This window comes from Etheostoma spectabile, chromosome 3 (genome assembly GCF_008692095.1).
Source record: "Etheostoma spectabile isolate EspeVRDwgs_2016 chromosome 3, UIUC_Espe_1.0, whole genome shotgun sequence".
Lineage (NCBI taxonomy): Eukaryota > Metazoa > Chordata > Actinopteri > Perciformes > Percidae > Etheostoma > Etheostoma spectabile.
In genome coordinates, this window is record NC_045735.1 from 7,028,903 (window position 1) to 7,045,806 (window position 16,904).

General features: G+C 39.6%; 2 protein-coding genes across 3 annotated transcripts in view; one reads left to right on the top strand and one right to left on the bottom strand.

Annotated features, from left to right (window-relative positions):
• Nucleotides 1–6,926, top strand: part of meis3 (myeloid ecotropic viral integration site 3) — a 12,271-nt gene extending 5,345 nt beyond the window's left edge. The window contains exons 4-13 of the mRNA XM_032510630.1: nucleotides 22–196; nucleotides 288–338; nucleotides 448–498; nucleotides 958–1,107; nucleotides 1,305–1,413; nucleotides 2,021–2,166; nucleotides 2,834–2,910; nucleotides 3,902–3,960; nucleotides 4,068–4,154; nucleotides 5,663–6,926. Of these exons, the coding sequence (XP_032366521.1) occupies nucleotides 22–196; nucleotides 288–338; nucleotides 448–498; nucleotides 958–1,107; nucleotides 1,305–1,413; nucleotides 2,021–2,166; nucleotides 2,834–2,910; nucleotides 3,902–3,960; nucleotides 4,068–4,154; nucleotides 5,663–5,862 (1,105 nt within the window). The 3' untranslated portion in view covers nucleotides 5,863–6,926. The remainder of the gene's footprint in view (nucleotides 1–21; nucleotides 197–287; nucleotides 339–447; nucleotides 499–957; nucleotides 1,108–1,304; nucleotides 1,414–2,020; nucleotides 2,167–2,833; nucleotides 2,911–3,901; nucleotides 3,961–4,067; nucleotides 4,155–5,662) is intronic.
• Nucleotides 6,927–14,345: 7,419 nt separating this feature from the next.
• The window catches only part of rinl (Ras and Rab interactor-like), a 15,380-nt gene continuing 12,821 nt past the window's right edge, over nucleotides 14,346–16,904 (bottom strand). For both annotated transcript variants that reach the window (XM_032509580.1, XM_032509578.1), the window contains one exon: nucleotides 14,346–16,226. In XM_032509580.1, coding sequence (XP_032365471.1) covers nucleotides 15,769–16,226 — 458 coding nt within the window. In that variant the 3' untranslated portion in view covers nucleotides 14,346–15,768. The remainder of the gene's footprint in view (nucleotides 16,227–16,904) is intronic.

Consider the following 16,904-nt stretch of genomic DNA (forward strand, 5'->3'; position numbering starts at 1 on the left):
TGTGTGTGTGTGTGTGTGCAGTCACCCACTGTTTCCACTGCTGGCCTTAGTATTTGAAAAGTGCGAGCTCGCCACCTGCTCCCCTCGAGACTCCACCTCCCTCTCAGCCACTTCCCACCTCCCTGGCATGACCAATCACAGCGATGTCTGCTCCTCTGAATCCTTCAATGACGACATCGCCGCATTTGCTAAGCAGGTAAGTGACAGCCATGAGAGGCGGTCACAGAACAGATGTCAATGAAAGGATTTTTTCAGATTAGTAATTATTTGTTTATTTTGTATCACAGATCCGATCAGAGAAGCCCATATTTTCTTCCAATCCTGAACTCGACAACTTGGTATGATCCGCACTGAAATTACACAAAAATATGAACACTCTTTTTCACACATGCATTGTGGGATTATGGGATGTTGATACAGTAACTGTTCCACATTCTCCTCTCACAGATGATCCAGGCCATACAGGTTCTTCGCTTTCATTTACTGGAGTTAGAGAAGGTGGGTGGGAGAGAAGAACACTTTAATGTTAACTCTATTTTTTATATGGCCACTGTGTGTTCATGTGCTTGTGGGGAAGGTCTGACATTCAAGATTATGTTAATTGCAAAACAGCTCTATAATCCTGGGCCGTTTATCCTAAAATTATTGCACGACAGTCTTATTGAATCTTAACAAATTTAATTTAATCAGATGTGAATTAACTGTTTAATTTGTGTTTAAATTTTCAAGGATAAGTTCAACATGTGTCTTTTAATGGTCAGTTTCAACAAGAGGAATGATTACAGCAAGCAAAACTGCTTTAATGTACATGTGGACATGTTTATGTTGTTTTAAGAGAGACTTGAAAAAGTGTGAACCTATCCTTTAATGTCCACAGCCCTCCTATGACCGTTTTAGGCACTGATTAGGAAATGATGTTCACAGTATGCAATGATGAATTTAAATCTGTTTCCGAAGGTGCATGACCTTTGCGATAACTTCTGCCATCGCTACATCACCTGTCTGAAGGGCAAAATGCCTACAGACCTCATCCTGGATGACCGGGAGGGCGGCTCCAAGTCTGACATGGAGGACTTCACTGGTTCGTGCACCAGTCTGTCGGAGCAGGTAAGACAAGCTTCCGGAGTACAGAATGTCAAACAGCATGCAGCAACGCTGCAGCAACCATTTCCCTGTTCAGCTGCATCCACCGAATGTCTGAATAATAACCGTGTGTTGCATGATGAATCTGTGTTCTTTCCCCTATACTGTAAATTCTCCATCTTCCCATTACTCCACCTCCAACCTCTCTTCTCTCCCTGCAGAATGCGTCATGGTTACGGGAGCCAGATGAATGTGCCACGACTCCTCTGGGAACACCAGGCACCTGTGGCTTGCCTTCACACAGCACAGCAGACAACTGCAGCGACACAGGTACACACACGCATACACACACAAACACACACACGCACAAACACACACACACACAAAAGCCCCAATAAATCTTTAAAAAAAGAAAAAAAAGCTGCAATGGATAGAGTGCAAAAAAATGCCAAAATTTGATGTGGCGTAAGACCTCTTCCTGCTGTTCTTCCCTCTCTGTCCCATAGCACAGAACAGTCATTAGGAATGCTCTCTCTATCTCTCTCTGAAAAGACCTGTGATGACCAAAGTCTCCCGTAAAGGCAGGATTATGTAAAGCCTGAAAACAGAGGCAAGAGGTCTAGTCTAGCAGAAGTCTAGTTTTCTCTCAGACCACTCAAAATGCAATATGCTGAAAGATTATTATGGAAAAGTACGCCAAAAATAAAGTGCTTAGCACAGCTTTAAGTGTAACAGTGTATCTCATTAGCTAATCTGTATTGTTAATGTTGGATGCAGTTGATATTACACAGTTTGGTTAATAACATATGTGTAGCATGATTGACTATTACATTATTGCAGTAAATGTTGGGTAAAAAAATAGTAATACTACTTATCACAAAACTGTGAACTTGCATCAGTTTTATCCTGACAAACACTCAAACCTGCATCCCTGCAGGCGATGGTCTGGACGGAGGAGGGGCCTCCCCCAGTACAGGAGACGACGACGACTCCGACAGAGACAGGAGGAACAACAAGAAGAGGGGGATCTTCCCCAAAGTGGCAACAAATATCATGAGAGCGTGGCTCTTTCAGCACCTGTCGGTGAGAGAGCTTTTTGTCCAGCGCTGCATGAGAGACTAATTACTGAAAGGAGTTAGTGTGAGGCAAAACATCCCTGACAAGACAGAAAGGGGAACTCAGTGTGTAACAGAGGTCAATTATATGAAATGAAAATGGGGGGATTGAGTGGTTATGTGAATATGCTCGCTATGGAATTACGTTGAAAGTGATAGAAATTGAGGGAATAATTGTTGGTGAGGTAATTAGCTACTAAATGGGGCAGATCAAATGTTGCATCACTCCAATTATTACAGTATGTGTGTGAGAGAGAATTACAAAGAGAGATCAAGCGCTAGCTGCAATTGGAAATTGGAGTGCAGATGTGAATTCAGATGGAAAGCCATTCACACTGAGCTTAATGTCACATCATTTCATTGCACTGGTCTGTTTTGAGATTTTGGGCTATTTTGCTTCCATAACAATAATTTGTTCAGAGTGGGAAGATAGCATCCAAAATACAATTTTATGTGTTTCTTTGGCTTTCTCTATTGTATGTGAATATAATAATATGTGTATAAGATATGTGTCTGTAAGTAGTTTTTTCCAAAAACATGTGTGGAATTCTTTTTTAAAAAGAAGAAAAAAAAGCTTTGCTTGTGAATCTGGTGTGTTTGGATTTCTTTAACCCTTGCTGTGTGTCTTCTCCCAGCACCCGTACCCATCTGAGGAGCAGAAGAAGCAGCTGTCCCTTGACACAGGACTGACCATCTTACAGGTCAACAACTGGTCAGTGCACTCACAATCAATACACTAATTCTAGCCCTGTATCTTATCAATAATCAGTTAAGCTGTCGTGTTTAAATGTAAAGCATCAACTTTCAATTTAACAGCATGGCTGTAGCCACATCAATAGCATATTGGCGTGATAGTGTGGTGCGGAAATGAACAGTATCTATGTCTTGCAAGTCATATTTTTAGCTTTGTAACTCTTTATTGTGTGAATGAATGTAAAACGAAAGGTCACATTTTTACAAGACTTTCAGAGAAGACTATAATCTACTTTATTAGTGAGGGGCTCGTAACAGGAAGAATTGTCCTGCTAAGCAGTTTTTTCTGAAGCTGCAGCACAGTAAAATCCAAATGCTCAATGTTCATAAAACAGAACAACAAATCAATTCTCAATAATCAGATGGTTTACTGCTCCTATTCACTCCCTAGGCAAATGTGTATCTGCTAAATGATGTCTGCACAGACAAAACACACACACACACACACACACACACACACACACACACACACCACCACCACACCATTTGTCCATGTTGTTCAATTTCTGTGATTCAGATATTGATACAAAACACATACAAACTAAATTATGAGTTATGTGTTACAGTACATGTTTAAAAACAAGATTTCTTAATCTATAAATTACATGTTTTTATTACACACACACACACACACACACACACACACACACACACACACACACACACACACACACACACACACACACAGTGTGCCCTGATTGATGCAGATCAATCAATTATCACAGGGCGATCAATACCTGCTCTGCCCTAACGTTGATTTACTCTGCCCTCTAAAAGGGTTAAGTGGTTGTAAAATGGAAAAGGTTAATAGTCTTCCGGTCAGCCTTTTTCTTATAACGGAGTTGCACCTAGTTATCTCTCTCTCTCTCTCTCTCTCTCTCTCTCTCTCTCTCTCTTTATCTCTCTCTCTCTAAACACATTCTTTCTTCATGTCTCTCTCTCCTGTGCAGGTTCATCAATGCCAGGAGGAGAATAGTTCAGCCCATGATTGACCAGTCAAATCGCTCAGGTCAGTGTTCATGAGTCAGTCAGCTGGTCGGTCGCTCAGTAAACATGAGTATATATGAGAGTGTGTGTGTTGTTTATTTGTGTCTGACATTGTGTGTTGTATCACAGGTCAGGGTGGTCCTTATAGCCCAGAGGGAGCAGCTCTCGGGGGCTACGGGCTTGACGGACAGGCCCACATCGGGCTACGAACAGCAGGTACAGAAATCTGTAGGGAATTACTGCTCACTTTCACATACTGACTTCAGAGTGCAAAATATACAACGCCAGGCAAGGTTTTTTTTATTTAATGTTTTACTGTCAATAAATCCCAAGAAAAAACAACAACAATGAATTGATTCCACAAACAAGTATTGTGTGCATCCAAAGCCTAATATATGTTATTCCTCAGAGTTCCATTGTTGTCCAAAAACTATTAGGAACACATCAATGAGCCACACTGCAATGAGTGACATGTTCCTTCATTAGCATGAACATTTTGACTCTATCCTACATGCACCATCCTGCTACTGAAAATACTCACTACAGCACCAAATGTGGATTAGTCCGCCGCAGAAAATAGTCCCCAACAAAATCCACTATTACCTCCAGTATGAGTGTTGTCTTTTAGAAACTACAGTGCCCAACTGTTTCTGGAAATAATAAAACTTTTTTTTATTTTTACGTCATGTATTTATTAAGATTTACCTATTCAGTAGGAACAAATTGGCTTGGGGCTGAGTGCCAAAGACAGGCTAGGTATACATCACACTGTTAGTTTTGGTTGCATAGGATTTGCAGGCAATAAGAAAAACATAGACTCATCATTTAAGTCCACTGAAGGAAACACTGTTGAATACCTTGAAAAAGCAAAAAATATGCCATTGATGGGACAGAGTTGAACTGAGTAATCTTAAATAATTAAATAAATATTCATACTCTCAGTTTAATCCTCACTGTGCTTTTTCATTAAATACTATGCATGTATGCAATGAAAATTTAAAAGCATAAGTAAAGAGTGAGTTAGTTACTATCTAGTCATTAGTGTTAGAGGTGGTTAATGCACAGACTCCTAGGCAACCTTTCACAACTCCACTATGTTGGCTGTGATTCTAAGATCATTTGAATTATTTTATCACCATGTTTAATTCCTTATGCTGGAGAAGGCAGCATTGTGTGGGAAGTTGTGGACTAAATCTCCAAAGGTTAGCAAACAATCAAAAATCTCAACAAAAGACCAGACCTCATATTATCATACACGTCTTTGAATATATAACACAAGAAAATAAGTAAATTTAAGATTGTTTTCTGATGCTGTTAAAAAAAAAACCTTAACAAGCAGCGGACTGCTAGTGGGTCATTACAAACTAATGCTGTGCAGCCAAACATTGTTCAAAATCTATTTTTGTTTTATTTGTTTTATTTTAAAATTGTGTAGAGATCTGGAAGTTTTTGAAAAAGAACAAATATATATGTCTATATTTTATAAAAATGAATACAATGATTAAGACTTTAAAAAGTAAAAGCTACTCAGTGAGAAGACTGTATGTTATGGGGATATATTATAGAAACAATGAATTAATGTTTTGCTTTGCCAAAGGCAGATTATTTTTTATTGCTGTATATTGTATCTGCTCAATATTTATCCACTTCAATGGAGCCAAATTCCTAAAATCTTCCCACTTTACATTGCAAATGTAAACATGTCTTCTGTGTCTCCTTGCCAGGTCTCCAGGGGATGTCTTCTCTTCAGGGTGACTATACCAGTGCTCTACTGTCCCAACCAGGCTACGCTCCCCACCCAGGCCCCTCCCTCCACCCCTACCCGGGCCCACATCCCCACCCCGCCATGCTGCTCCATCCGCCACCACACGCACATCCTGCAGAGCCGCTCCTCGCCCAGGGACTGGACATACACGCACACTAGTTGTTGGGGGAAATCAGACTGTGAGTGAGAGCAAATTACTGTATGAATGTGTTTGCATGTGTGTGTGTGTGTGTGTGTGTGTGTGTGTGTGTGTGTGCGTGTGTGTGTGTATGATGACGCATACTGAACACTATTTAAAGAAAAAAAGACACATTGCTCCGAAAGTTTACATTCCCCACTGAAAGACACTGACCTCAATGTAGCTGTTCCACTCGCTCACACACATGTGCATACACAAACATTACACTTAAACACACACTCACGGTCTGGACCCACAGGTTTAAGCCATACCTCTTTTAGAGTAGAAGTGCTTCCTCCTCTCCAAATGTCTCTACTGTGTCCTGTGGGTGAGACACATGCTTTAAACTACACTTCCCATCATGCCTGCTGAACCACAGGAAGACGGTGGATCAGATTTGAGAGACAAATTGATAATTTGTCCCTACACTTTGCCAACATCATGCACACAGACATTACTGGATGGGATTTGATACTGTGAACACGCCTTCTTCACTACTCCGTCTTCCTGCACATGTAACTGTCAAAGATATATATACACACACACACACACACACACACCTTCACACACACTTTACTTAAAGCTGATTTGAGTTTTTTCTTATTCTATTTTTATATTTATGTGTGCCACTCCAGGCGGATGCAGCTTCACCTGAGCGTGTTGAAATATTTGTGCTCTTCCTTAGCATGAAGCTAAACAATATGAATGACTTCCAGTCTGCCTCGCTCTCGTACCACTGACCTCCTTAAGATGCCAACAGGTGTCTGTTACCTTAGGATCTTCCTACACACATGCAAACACACACAACATACACACACATAGCAACACACACAACACTGAAAGCCATTTATACACACACAAACGCACACACACAACCTTCTGTAAGCATTTCTAGTACATTTGTTGTGGGTAACAGCTGTGTGTGAGGGGAGCTGCAGCCAAAGGACTCTTTAAACATTCGGCTCCCTCTCCACTCTGCTCGGCCAGCTGAAACATTTCTGAATGATGTTGGGAAATAACAGTTAAAGTATTAAAATGTTTTTTTTGTAAGTGTTGTCACTGGTCATCTGTTTGCGTGTGTTGTCTGATTCTGTGAATTTGTTTAGAGTGTTTAGAAGAACTGGGTAGTCAGTGTAAAGATACTGAAAATGCACGTCAGTCAATGTGTTCCATTTTTCCAAACGGTAACTCGCTTTGTAGCATTCCTGTTAGTACAAAAGGTAAAGTACTAAAGTATAAATTTGTTATAAAAAAAAAACCCTGCATAAACAGCATTGTTAATTATTTAGTATTTTATTGTGTCTTGCACACACAGGCACTACCAACCTATGTTTACCTAGTATAAACTGCCACATAGGACTAAATTGCTTTGCAACGTATGCAGTTTATTATGTATAGTATTTAGTATGGTATTGGGATACAGCCAATGTAAAGGCTCTCTGTTTGACAGAAAATGTAAAAATTGAAATTCAGTTCAACAGAAAAACTCAGAAATGGCCTTTTATGAGCAACATGTTGCCCCAATGTTCTTCCAAAAACAAAATTAACTTTTTTCAGACATAAAGCACAGTGGGAAAAACATTCCTTTGAGCTTTCTTTGAGCTCCTAAGGTGCTTTCACCAATCAATGTAGATATGTGACTTGTTTTCTTTCACATTCTAGCTTCTACAGTATGGTGTAAAGACCAAACAAATTATACACACCCTCCTCTCCTCACTCAAGACTTCCCAAACACCAAAGTCATGAACAGGCAGCAGAAATGATTAAAAACAGCCCAAAACAGCTTGTGTGTTCTTCATTTACAATAATCCATACAACTAAGGACTATTTTGAGTCCTTAGATGTTCAAACCCTCACAGTAAAAAAAGAAAGGATAAAATAATGTAATGTAATCTTCTTCCTATTTTCCAATCATAAATCACGCCACTCCTTTCCCTCCTCTGACTGGCCTCAGGCTGCTGCTGCAGTGATCTGTCACACAGGCAGGATTACCACAGAGAGATTTTCTCTGTAATTCTTCGTAGCACAGACCAGAGCTCCTTTAGGCTCATCTAGATCTTTTACAGACTTCTTATTCTTCTACGCGATCTAAATGAAGGATAATATCATGTGTCAACACGTACAAAATACTCAAAACATAAACAACTTAGTTGCCCTCTTAACCGTACACATCCTATTTGTAACCTTCACCTCTTCTCTGATCGACATCCTTTTAGCTGTCAAACATCCATACCTAATTCCACCTTTTTCCACCCTACATCCACTCACAGCACCCCAAACACATAACAAACACTGAATACCCCCTCATCCCTGCCCCCATTCGGCCTGGAGCAAGAGAGGGGGTCAGGGGCCAGAGTTCAAACAGAGGTCAACAGGAAATGGCTGTTTTCCATGGCACCCAGGTCCTGACCTCAGCACCCCTCCACTTTTCATTTCTCTTTGTCTCTCCACACTCCCTCTTAGCGCATGTTGGTCAGGATGATCCCCTCACTTTTACTCTCCACCTCTCTCTTTTATCCTGACGTGTAGCACGTCTTGTAAACCAGTGCAACGATGTTTGTTTTGATCTAAACTGTTTCTGCATCAGTAAACATTTGACCATCGGAAGTTGAACTCTGGTTTACCACAAAGCTGATTGTGGGACAACATTGGTACATTTTATTTTTCATGATGTGGTAAAACGAATAAACACAAATACCTAGAGATTAAAATATGGTCGCACTCACCATAACTCATATGTTATGTTGAGTATGTTGCTTTAGACCAACATTCTGCCATCTGTTCTAAAACCTGAGTCACTTAAAAGTCACTGAGTTACTCTTTAATTAGACCATAAAAAAGACACACAAGCCATCTAGTGATTTTTTTCTATGAAGGGTTTATTATAAAGGTGATTTACTTACTTTAGAGCCCACCAAATCATGTTTAACCAAGACTGAGAGTCTACATCCGTGTTAGCTTGAGCTTCTTGGCATTGGCGGCGTGCAACATACAATGGCAATGCCAACATGCTGATGTTATTGAAATTCATCATGCGGGGAAAATGAATGCGTGTACCAAATTTCGTAGCAATTCATTTAATAGTCAAGACATTCCTCTCAAAAGTACAAATGTCAACCTCATGGTGGCGCTAGAAAAAAAAGTCACTAGAGTTCATCCTCCGAAGATTATGAAAAAATGTCGTGACAACAATAATAATCTTCATCATCATTTTTTTGTGACACTACTTTTAGTGACAATCAGATTTAAAAAAAATATAATGCCAAACAGATAAAAAAAAAAAAAATCAGCATGATGAGGAAATGTTTTCAATGGATGTATCTGCCAAGTCGCAAAATGTCGATCCTTAATCTATCAGTAAAATCTTTACTGACAATATATCCAATTACACAAGTACAGCATTGTGAAGATTTTTATGGTTCTGTTTAGGCACTTATAAAACTTGGTTGTAGGAAAGATTGGCTTTAGGTCAACACAGAAAAGTTCAACAATAGTCAGTAGTTATCAATCAGTATTGGCCTGATAATCCAGGATCAGTCAGGCTCTACTTCATATACACAGACTCAGTATTCCTACAACAACAGAACCTGATGATCTACTGTATAACGATGCACTCCATTCATAATGTATGAACACTGCCACTCTCAAAAGAATTATTTTCTCTCCAGCTCTTTGAAAACAACGATGATGTATGATCCTGCAACATCGCAACCCAGACAGAGATCTCATCAGAAAAATTAACAACACATACTTTATTCATATATCAATGTACAGCTCTCTCCGACACAGTATCATTCACAGTCATAGCCTCAGCTTATGATTGGTTCAGATAGATTGCCAGCCTTCTCTCTCACCAACACTCCATTAGACGGTGGGGATTACACTGCATAAAATCTGCCTTTACGTTGACAAATGAAGAGAAAAGGGGAAAACAGATGGGAGAGTGTGCTTGAATGTGTTCATATGCACTGCGTTTCAATGTCTGTACTGTAGTTAGAGGAGAATATAGACTTACAACTTCACAAATCAGAGGTGTAAAGTTTGGGCTGAATTTTGAGAAAATTACTGTAGTGAATAAGAATTTTTTGTATTTTGTAAAATTCACACAAAAGTTCAAACATTTTGTATAAATGACAACAGTACCATTTCCAATGAGCTCCATTGCAGCCCAGTGCTGGCCCTGTGCAGGATCATACATATTGTACTCAGTGTATTGCTTCACCCCTTATTATGTCTCCATCATTTCAAGACTCCCACTGGTTTGAATTTGACCATTTGGGCTATTGAAGCAAAATGAACACACATGTGTAATGTAAAAATATACACGCCAGCATGTGTCAGTGCATGCATATGTGTGTGTGTGCATAAATATGTACAATTCCATTTTAACATAAAGTGTGTGTCTGTGGGGGGGGGGGGGGGTGTCCCTTTTTGGTGGTCGTTATCATTGCCAATATTACACACCTTCCAACTCCGACAAGGGGGGATGTAAAAAAGGGAGGGGGAAAGAAAGAGAAAGGAATGGGGGAATGCAGCAAGGAAAGGAGGAAGAGCAAGAGAGGAACTGAATGACAGAGAGAAGGAATGAAAAAGGACCAGGAGGGTTAAAAAGAGAAGGAGAATGGGCAAAAGTTTTATTGTGTTGTAGTGTGTGAATGAGCCGTGACAGAGGCAAGCTGTTGGAGGGTGACAGCCTCTGAAAGGCCCCAGTAAAGACAAAGACACTTACATGTATCACAGGGGACGAGTGACAGATGAGGACAAGGCTGGGCAGCACAGTAAAGACGCAGTGAAATTCCACTCATTCAACCTGATTTAAGACCATTACTGAGCTGAAAGTAAAGCACTGCAAGGCATCTTCAGGGCGTTTTAATGTGAGGGTATGATAATTATTGAAACCAGGTAACCAGGTAACAGAATACACCAAAAAAGTACAGATTTAACATGACGCACAAGTACATTAACATATTTATGTGTTTGTAATGGTTACATTGTCTTTAACTTTTCAGATAAAAAACCATGCTGAAATGCTTTCATTTACTGATACTAATTTTCATAGTCCGATGTTTTCTGCAGTTACTTTATAAGATGTGAATTTATTTTACCTCTACCACTAACAGGAAGTAAAATAAGATGACCAATGGCATTGACCAAGTACTTTATGTACTACTTTTTTCTCTTAGAAATGGACACTGACAGTACCACTGTGTTTCTCTCTGTTTCCTCTGTTCTCGTTCAATACAGTATATGTTGAAGTCTTATGTGTGAGTAACCCCCCAACACTTAATCTTGTGTGTGTGTGTGTGCGTTGGTTGCAGCCTCCATGTTTAGCTGCAGTACCTTGAATGCCTCAGGCCACAGCCATCTGCGCCACCCCCCACCCCTTCTCATTTCACATGCACACAAATACACACACTTCTCTTCTCCCCTTTGCGGACCCCCTCCTCCACTGCCACCACCGCTGCCATATATCTAATTTATGACTGTGGTGAGTGTGTTACACACACTCATGTATGCATAATATATCACACGTGTGAAAGAACTGTGTGTGGGAGAATGAGTGTGTGCCACTATACACTGGCCAGCATAGTCTTGAACACAACTCCTTCTTCAATGCTTCCTTAAATGTTGCTCTGTTTGTGTGTGTATCCGTGTGTGTGTGTGTTTGCTCAATAAATGTGTGATCCATCATGTATCACTGTTTCCTTCTCAGTCTTCCACCAGGCCTGACAGCACTGATAAAGTGAGAGAAGAGAGAGGATGTGTGTGTGTGTGTGTGTGTGTGTGGGGTGTGTGTGTGTGTGGTGTGGGTGTTTTTGTGTGGTGTGTGTGTGTGTGTGGGTGGGTGGTGTGTGTGTGGTGTGTGTGTGTGTGTGTGTGTGTGTGTGTGTGTGTGTGTGTAAAAGCCCAGCTGTTTCTAGGCTTGACATCCACATGAGGCAGAATGCCAGATGTCTCATTAGGCAAATTTGATTGGCTTGGTCAGTTAGAATGCAGCAATGATACAGTTCATATGTGTGTGTATACATGAGAGGCGAGAGAGAGGAGAGAGAGAGAGAGAGTGGTTGTGTGTGTGTGTGTGTGTGTGTGTGTGTGTGTGTGTGTGTGTGTGTGCATACATTTACATAAAGCTGCTCTGCATAACTACTTGCAGCATGTGTACATGCCCGATGTATGTGCATCCATATAACTTTATTGTTAACATTTTTGGAACTACAGGCTGCTAATTTCTGACAAAAAACGAGGTAAAATCATTGTTGTCATTAATATAGGAAATAAAACTAAAAACTAAATAAATGCCAAAAATTGACAAATAATCTAGTAAAACAGATGCAATGGCAAGTTGTTTCACTTAAATGTTGTTACTCCACTTCCAACGCCTCTCCAACTCCTATTTCTTAATGTGTGCGGCTCCTTTAACCTTTTAAACAGCTCCATCTTTAACTTCCACTTCAACTGCTTTAAGTATGTCAACCTTAGCTTTTACTTAACCTCCTTCACTTGAAATTCTTTTAAAGCACTTACCCAACAACAACTCAATTTCTACATGTGCTTCAACTTCAGTCATTACTTCAACACACTTTTATTGCTACAATAAATAAATAAATAAACTCAACTCCTTTAAGTGTTTGAACCTCTACTGCTGCTTCAATTGCAACTTCAAATCCTTAACCTTCAACTCCAACTGCCACTTCAACTTCTTAAAGTGCTTATTCAGCTGTTAATTAAATGTAACTTCAACTGGCTCATCATTACTTAGCCTCCCTTATAAGTGTTGCAATGCCTGCTTTTTTCATTGCCACTGTTTTTAACCTCAACTGCCATTTTATCTCCCCTCCATGCAAACTAATACAACTTGCTTACAAAAAATCAGCTTAAAGAGCTTTTCAAAAAGAAAAGGGGCAAAGAAAAGAGCAGACAATTCAGCAAATAAAAAAAATAAAAAAAGGAGGTAAGTAAAATAAAGTTATTACGTACTTTAAATGCTTAAAGGACAATTACGACGCAAAATGAACCTAGGCGTTAATAACATATGTGGACCGAGTCAAACGTTCCCTGTGCAACCAGTAACCAGTTTCATAGCTCCAACACAGTGTTCATGGTTCAACTGCTCATGACTGTTTTACAAGATGGCGCCTGCCTGTATAACCTATGGTAATGTTTTTATAAACTATCTTTTAAAAAAAGTCTGTACACTTACAAAGTTCTCCTTACTTGGATTTACATGTAGGGACCCTCATTATGCTACAGTTGGAGTGTGGTGCTATTTTGAGCAGTGTTAGTGGTATAAAATGACAATTTAAACTATGCCATGAATGCCAATGATGGCAGCTATTCACCAGTTAGCTAGAGACACATTCAATTAGCATGACAACATATCCCAGAGAACGATTGACTTGGTACACATGCTATCAGTCCCTAGGTTCATTTTTTGCCGGAATTGTCCTTTAAACTTTCAGTTCATCAGTTTTAACATCCACTTTAACAAGCTTTTGTGAGTCAACTGTAACTTCAACTAAATTGCTTCTTTAAAGCTTCTTCTTCTTCTAGCTTCTTCTTTTCTTCTTTAAAGCTGTGAAGCTTTTAAAGGCGTTGAAGTGATATCACTGCAACGCCTTTAAAAGCTTCACTTCTGACCGCTTCACCTCCTTAAATTTTTTACACTGTCATTTCAAATCTTATCACTGCTAACTCAAAGAACTTCTAAGTGTCTTACTCTAAACTGCTTGTTCAAATCCTTTCAATGTCCAGCTGCTGTTCAAATGTCATACTTCAATTTTCCACTTGTACTTTTGATTCCCCTAAATGTGTTCCTTTCAATTTAAACTTTTCGAGAGCTTCATCATTATCGCCTACATACAATCCTTTTGGTGCTTTGACATCAACAGCTACTTTGCCTACTACAATTACTACAACCTATGTAGCAACTGGAACTAGTGTGCGCGTGTGTGTGTGTGTGTGTGTGTGTGTGTGTGTGTGTGTGTGTTTGAATACGGGATCGGAAAATTCTTCCTCTCAGGATTCTTTTCTTTCTTGTTTAATTCACCAGTGCAAATACATTAATACCTCGTTCCATCACTTAAAAATCAAACTATACATCTCACAGGAGGAATAATGCTGTCCTCTAGTGGTTCACAGGGAAGACACATATTTGTGTTTTGGGGATTTCTTGTGAGGCACCAAGTTGACTTGTTTTTGCAAAGTCCTGATAAACTAAAATAAGAAACAGAGTGTGTGTATGTGCGTGCGTGCGTGCATATATAACACACACACACACACACACACACCACACACACACCCCACACACACACACACACACACACACACACACACACACACACACACACACACATATATATAAGGCAAAAACTCAACAAGCGAGTTCAACAAAACTATATTCAGACTTGGGAAATAAGAAAGAGCTTGTTAGGGAAGAAGAACAGAAACAACACAAAGGACATGCTCTTGTACAAAAATGCTTTATAGCACTTCAAGAAAGACACCATGATCAGGCAACATCAACACAAATTATGATTATTTAAAGCTTCATTTACTGATTTTCAGGCATTTTGGAGTTGGATGAACTCCACATCAAGCAGATAAAACACTATTTTGTACTACGTGATGTTAAATCATCTGCTATAATTAACAATTAAACAAGAGGGATAGAGCTGCTGCTGTAAATGCACAAGCCGCACAACCAACACTGTTTGTTGGTTTCATTTCTGTATTACTGTATGTTGTACTCTTTTTGCACATTGTTACTTTCATGTTAATATATTTACAAATCACAAATGACAAGTTAATCAGCATATAAAAAAATCCAATTCATGCTGCACTTCACAAAATCAAATAGCCTCCAAACATGAACTTTAACTTTCATTTGTTTCCAAATAAATACAACAATAATACCTTTGTATAAAGTATTTTATTATTTACAATAGCTACAATTTTGACATTAAATTTGAACTGATTTATGCAAGTCCGTTCTAACCTTATGACCCTTAAAATAGAGCAGCGTTCACAGGTTAAGGCCTCAGCATGGGCAGTGTGACAGTGAGTTTTGCTTCCCTTAATTTTATAAAGGTTGTTAGACCCCTGAAGAGGACAAAATATCCAGTATTTTGTAAGAAAAATGGTTAACATTTGAGATACCCCCCCCACAAACATTTCCTTCAGGTTTATTTTAGGACCCCTGGGGAAGTCCTGACCACAGTTTCATAATTAACCAAAAGCAGTGTGTTAATTACACAAATGAAAAGCTTTCTTTGGTCTGTATAGAAGTTGAATCTGAGCATGAGAGACATGCTGGTGATTCATGTGGCAGCTTTTGGGGGTTGGACCCACTGAGAAAAGGTAAAAAAATGTGTAGCCTCACTTTACCTGACCTTTATCCACAGCACTGCAAAAGAGGGTCTGGCAAGTCCACACAGCATTCAGGGATGGGAGAAAAACGTGCTCTGGTTTATAGCATTTCTTTAAACCAATCCCAATCGTCATGGACGGTGCTAAGCACCGGATGTACCGCTGGATAATAGCCTCAGGAAGGAACTTGTTTTGGTGGAACATGTGTACGTTTGAGTGTACATTTTAGTTGTGCAACAGAAATCTCAGTTTGCGATTTTCTGGCTAACTGTCTGGTTTTACCCTGCAAAGATCTGAGGTGCAGTTAACCATAGTCCTCATAAATTGTGTTTAAAATGCCAACACAAAGAAAGCAGCAGGTAAAGGACATTAGGCCGAAAAAGTAGAACATCCAGCAAAAATTCCGGCTTGAACGGAGCAGTCCCAGAAGTGGACCGTCGTGGATATAGACAAACAAATGTGTGGCCAACAGGACACCATTCTTTGCATTACTGTAAGGGCCATTCTTCGTCTTTTCTTTATTACAATCCTCTGTGGTCATCTTCTCCTGGTGTGCACAGAGTCTGTCTTCCTGTTAAGTCTTGTTGACTACAGTCTGATGCTGGAGAGGGTATCTTTGGCTCGTCCTCAGCTTCTTGTCCTCTGCTTGTGTCTTCCTTCAGCGGATGCAGAGCTTCTGCATGGATGTCTCTCTCCTGTCGTGACTCGTCATTATTAACAGAATAACATTCTTTCCCACTTTTCTCTTTCCCCTCAGTTTCTGTCTCAGAGTTCTGCGCTCCCCTTTCCCGACATGCCTGCCTGCGAAAGGTCCGTCGGTTCTTGCTGCGCCGTGATTGGTTGCAGTGCAGGGTACGCCTGCGATGCCATTGGTTAAGAGAGTGTTGGGCTTCAACACTGAGCTGACGAGCAGCCAATCGTGGCCGGAAGCTGCTGATGTAGTAAAGAGAGGCGTATAGAGTTGTAAGGTAGTAGCCACCTGTTGATATATGGAATGCAAAAAGGGAGAGGGTCTGTGAGTTGCAGTTATAATTAAACAGTATCTACATCTCAATAATCACAGTTTGGAGTCAAACCCACAACTCAGAATTGAGTTGCACCAGCTATTTGTCTAAACCATTGCTAAGTTAATAAGAATCAGAATCAGAATCAGCTTTATTCGCCAGGTATGAGGACACATACAAGGATTTTTTCCTTTGGAGCATTGTTGCTCACACTGTGCTTACACACAAAACAACCAAAACAAAAAATATACACCACTAATATATAGACACAATATATACATACTCTAAACAGAACAATATAGAGGCCATGAGTGAACAAAGAGTTCAATAAAAATTATTTAAATATGGAGCATAGTGCAAGGACACTGGGATAAATAGTATGTTAGTTTTATATTACAATATGAACAGTAGCACATTATGGACAGTTCTGAAATAGAAAATGAGAAGATGAATGAATTTTTGTTTTTTTGTTTGGTGTTGTGGGACAGTTCTGAAATAGAAAATGAGAATGATGAATGAATAACAAATAAGAGAGATGTGAGAATGAGAATGATGAGTAAGTAGTAAATAATAAATAATAAGTGAGATATGAGAATGAGAATGATGAAAAAATAGTAAATACTAAGTGAGATATGAGAATGAGAATGATGAAT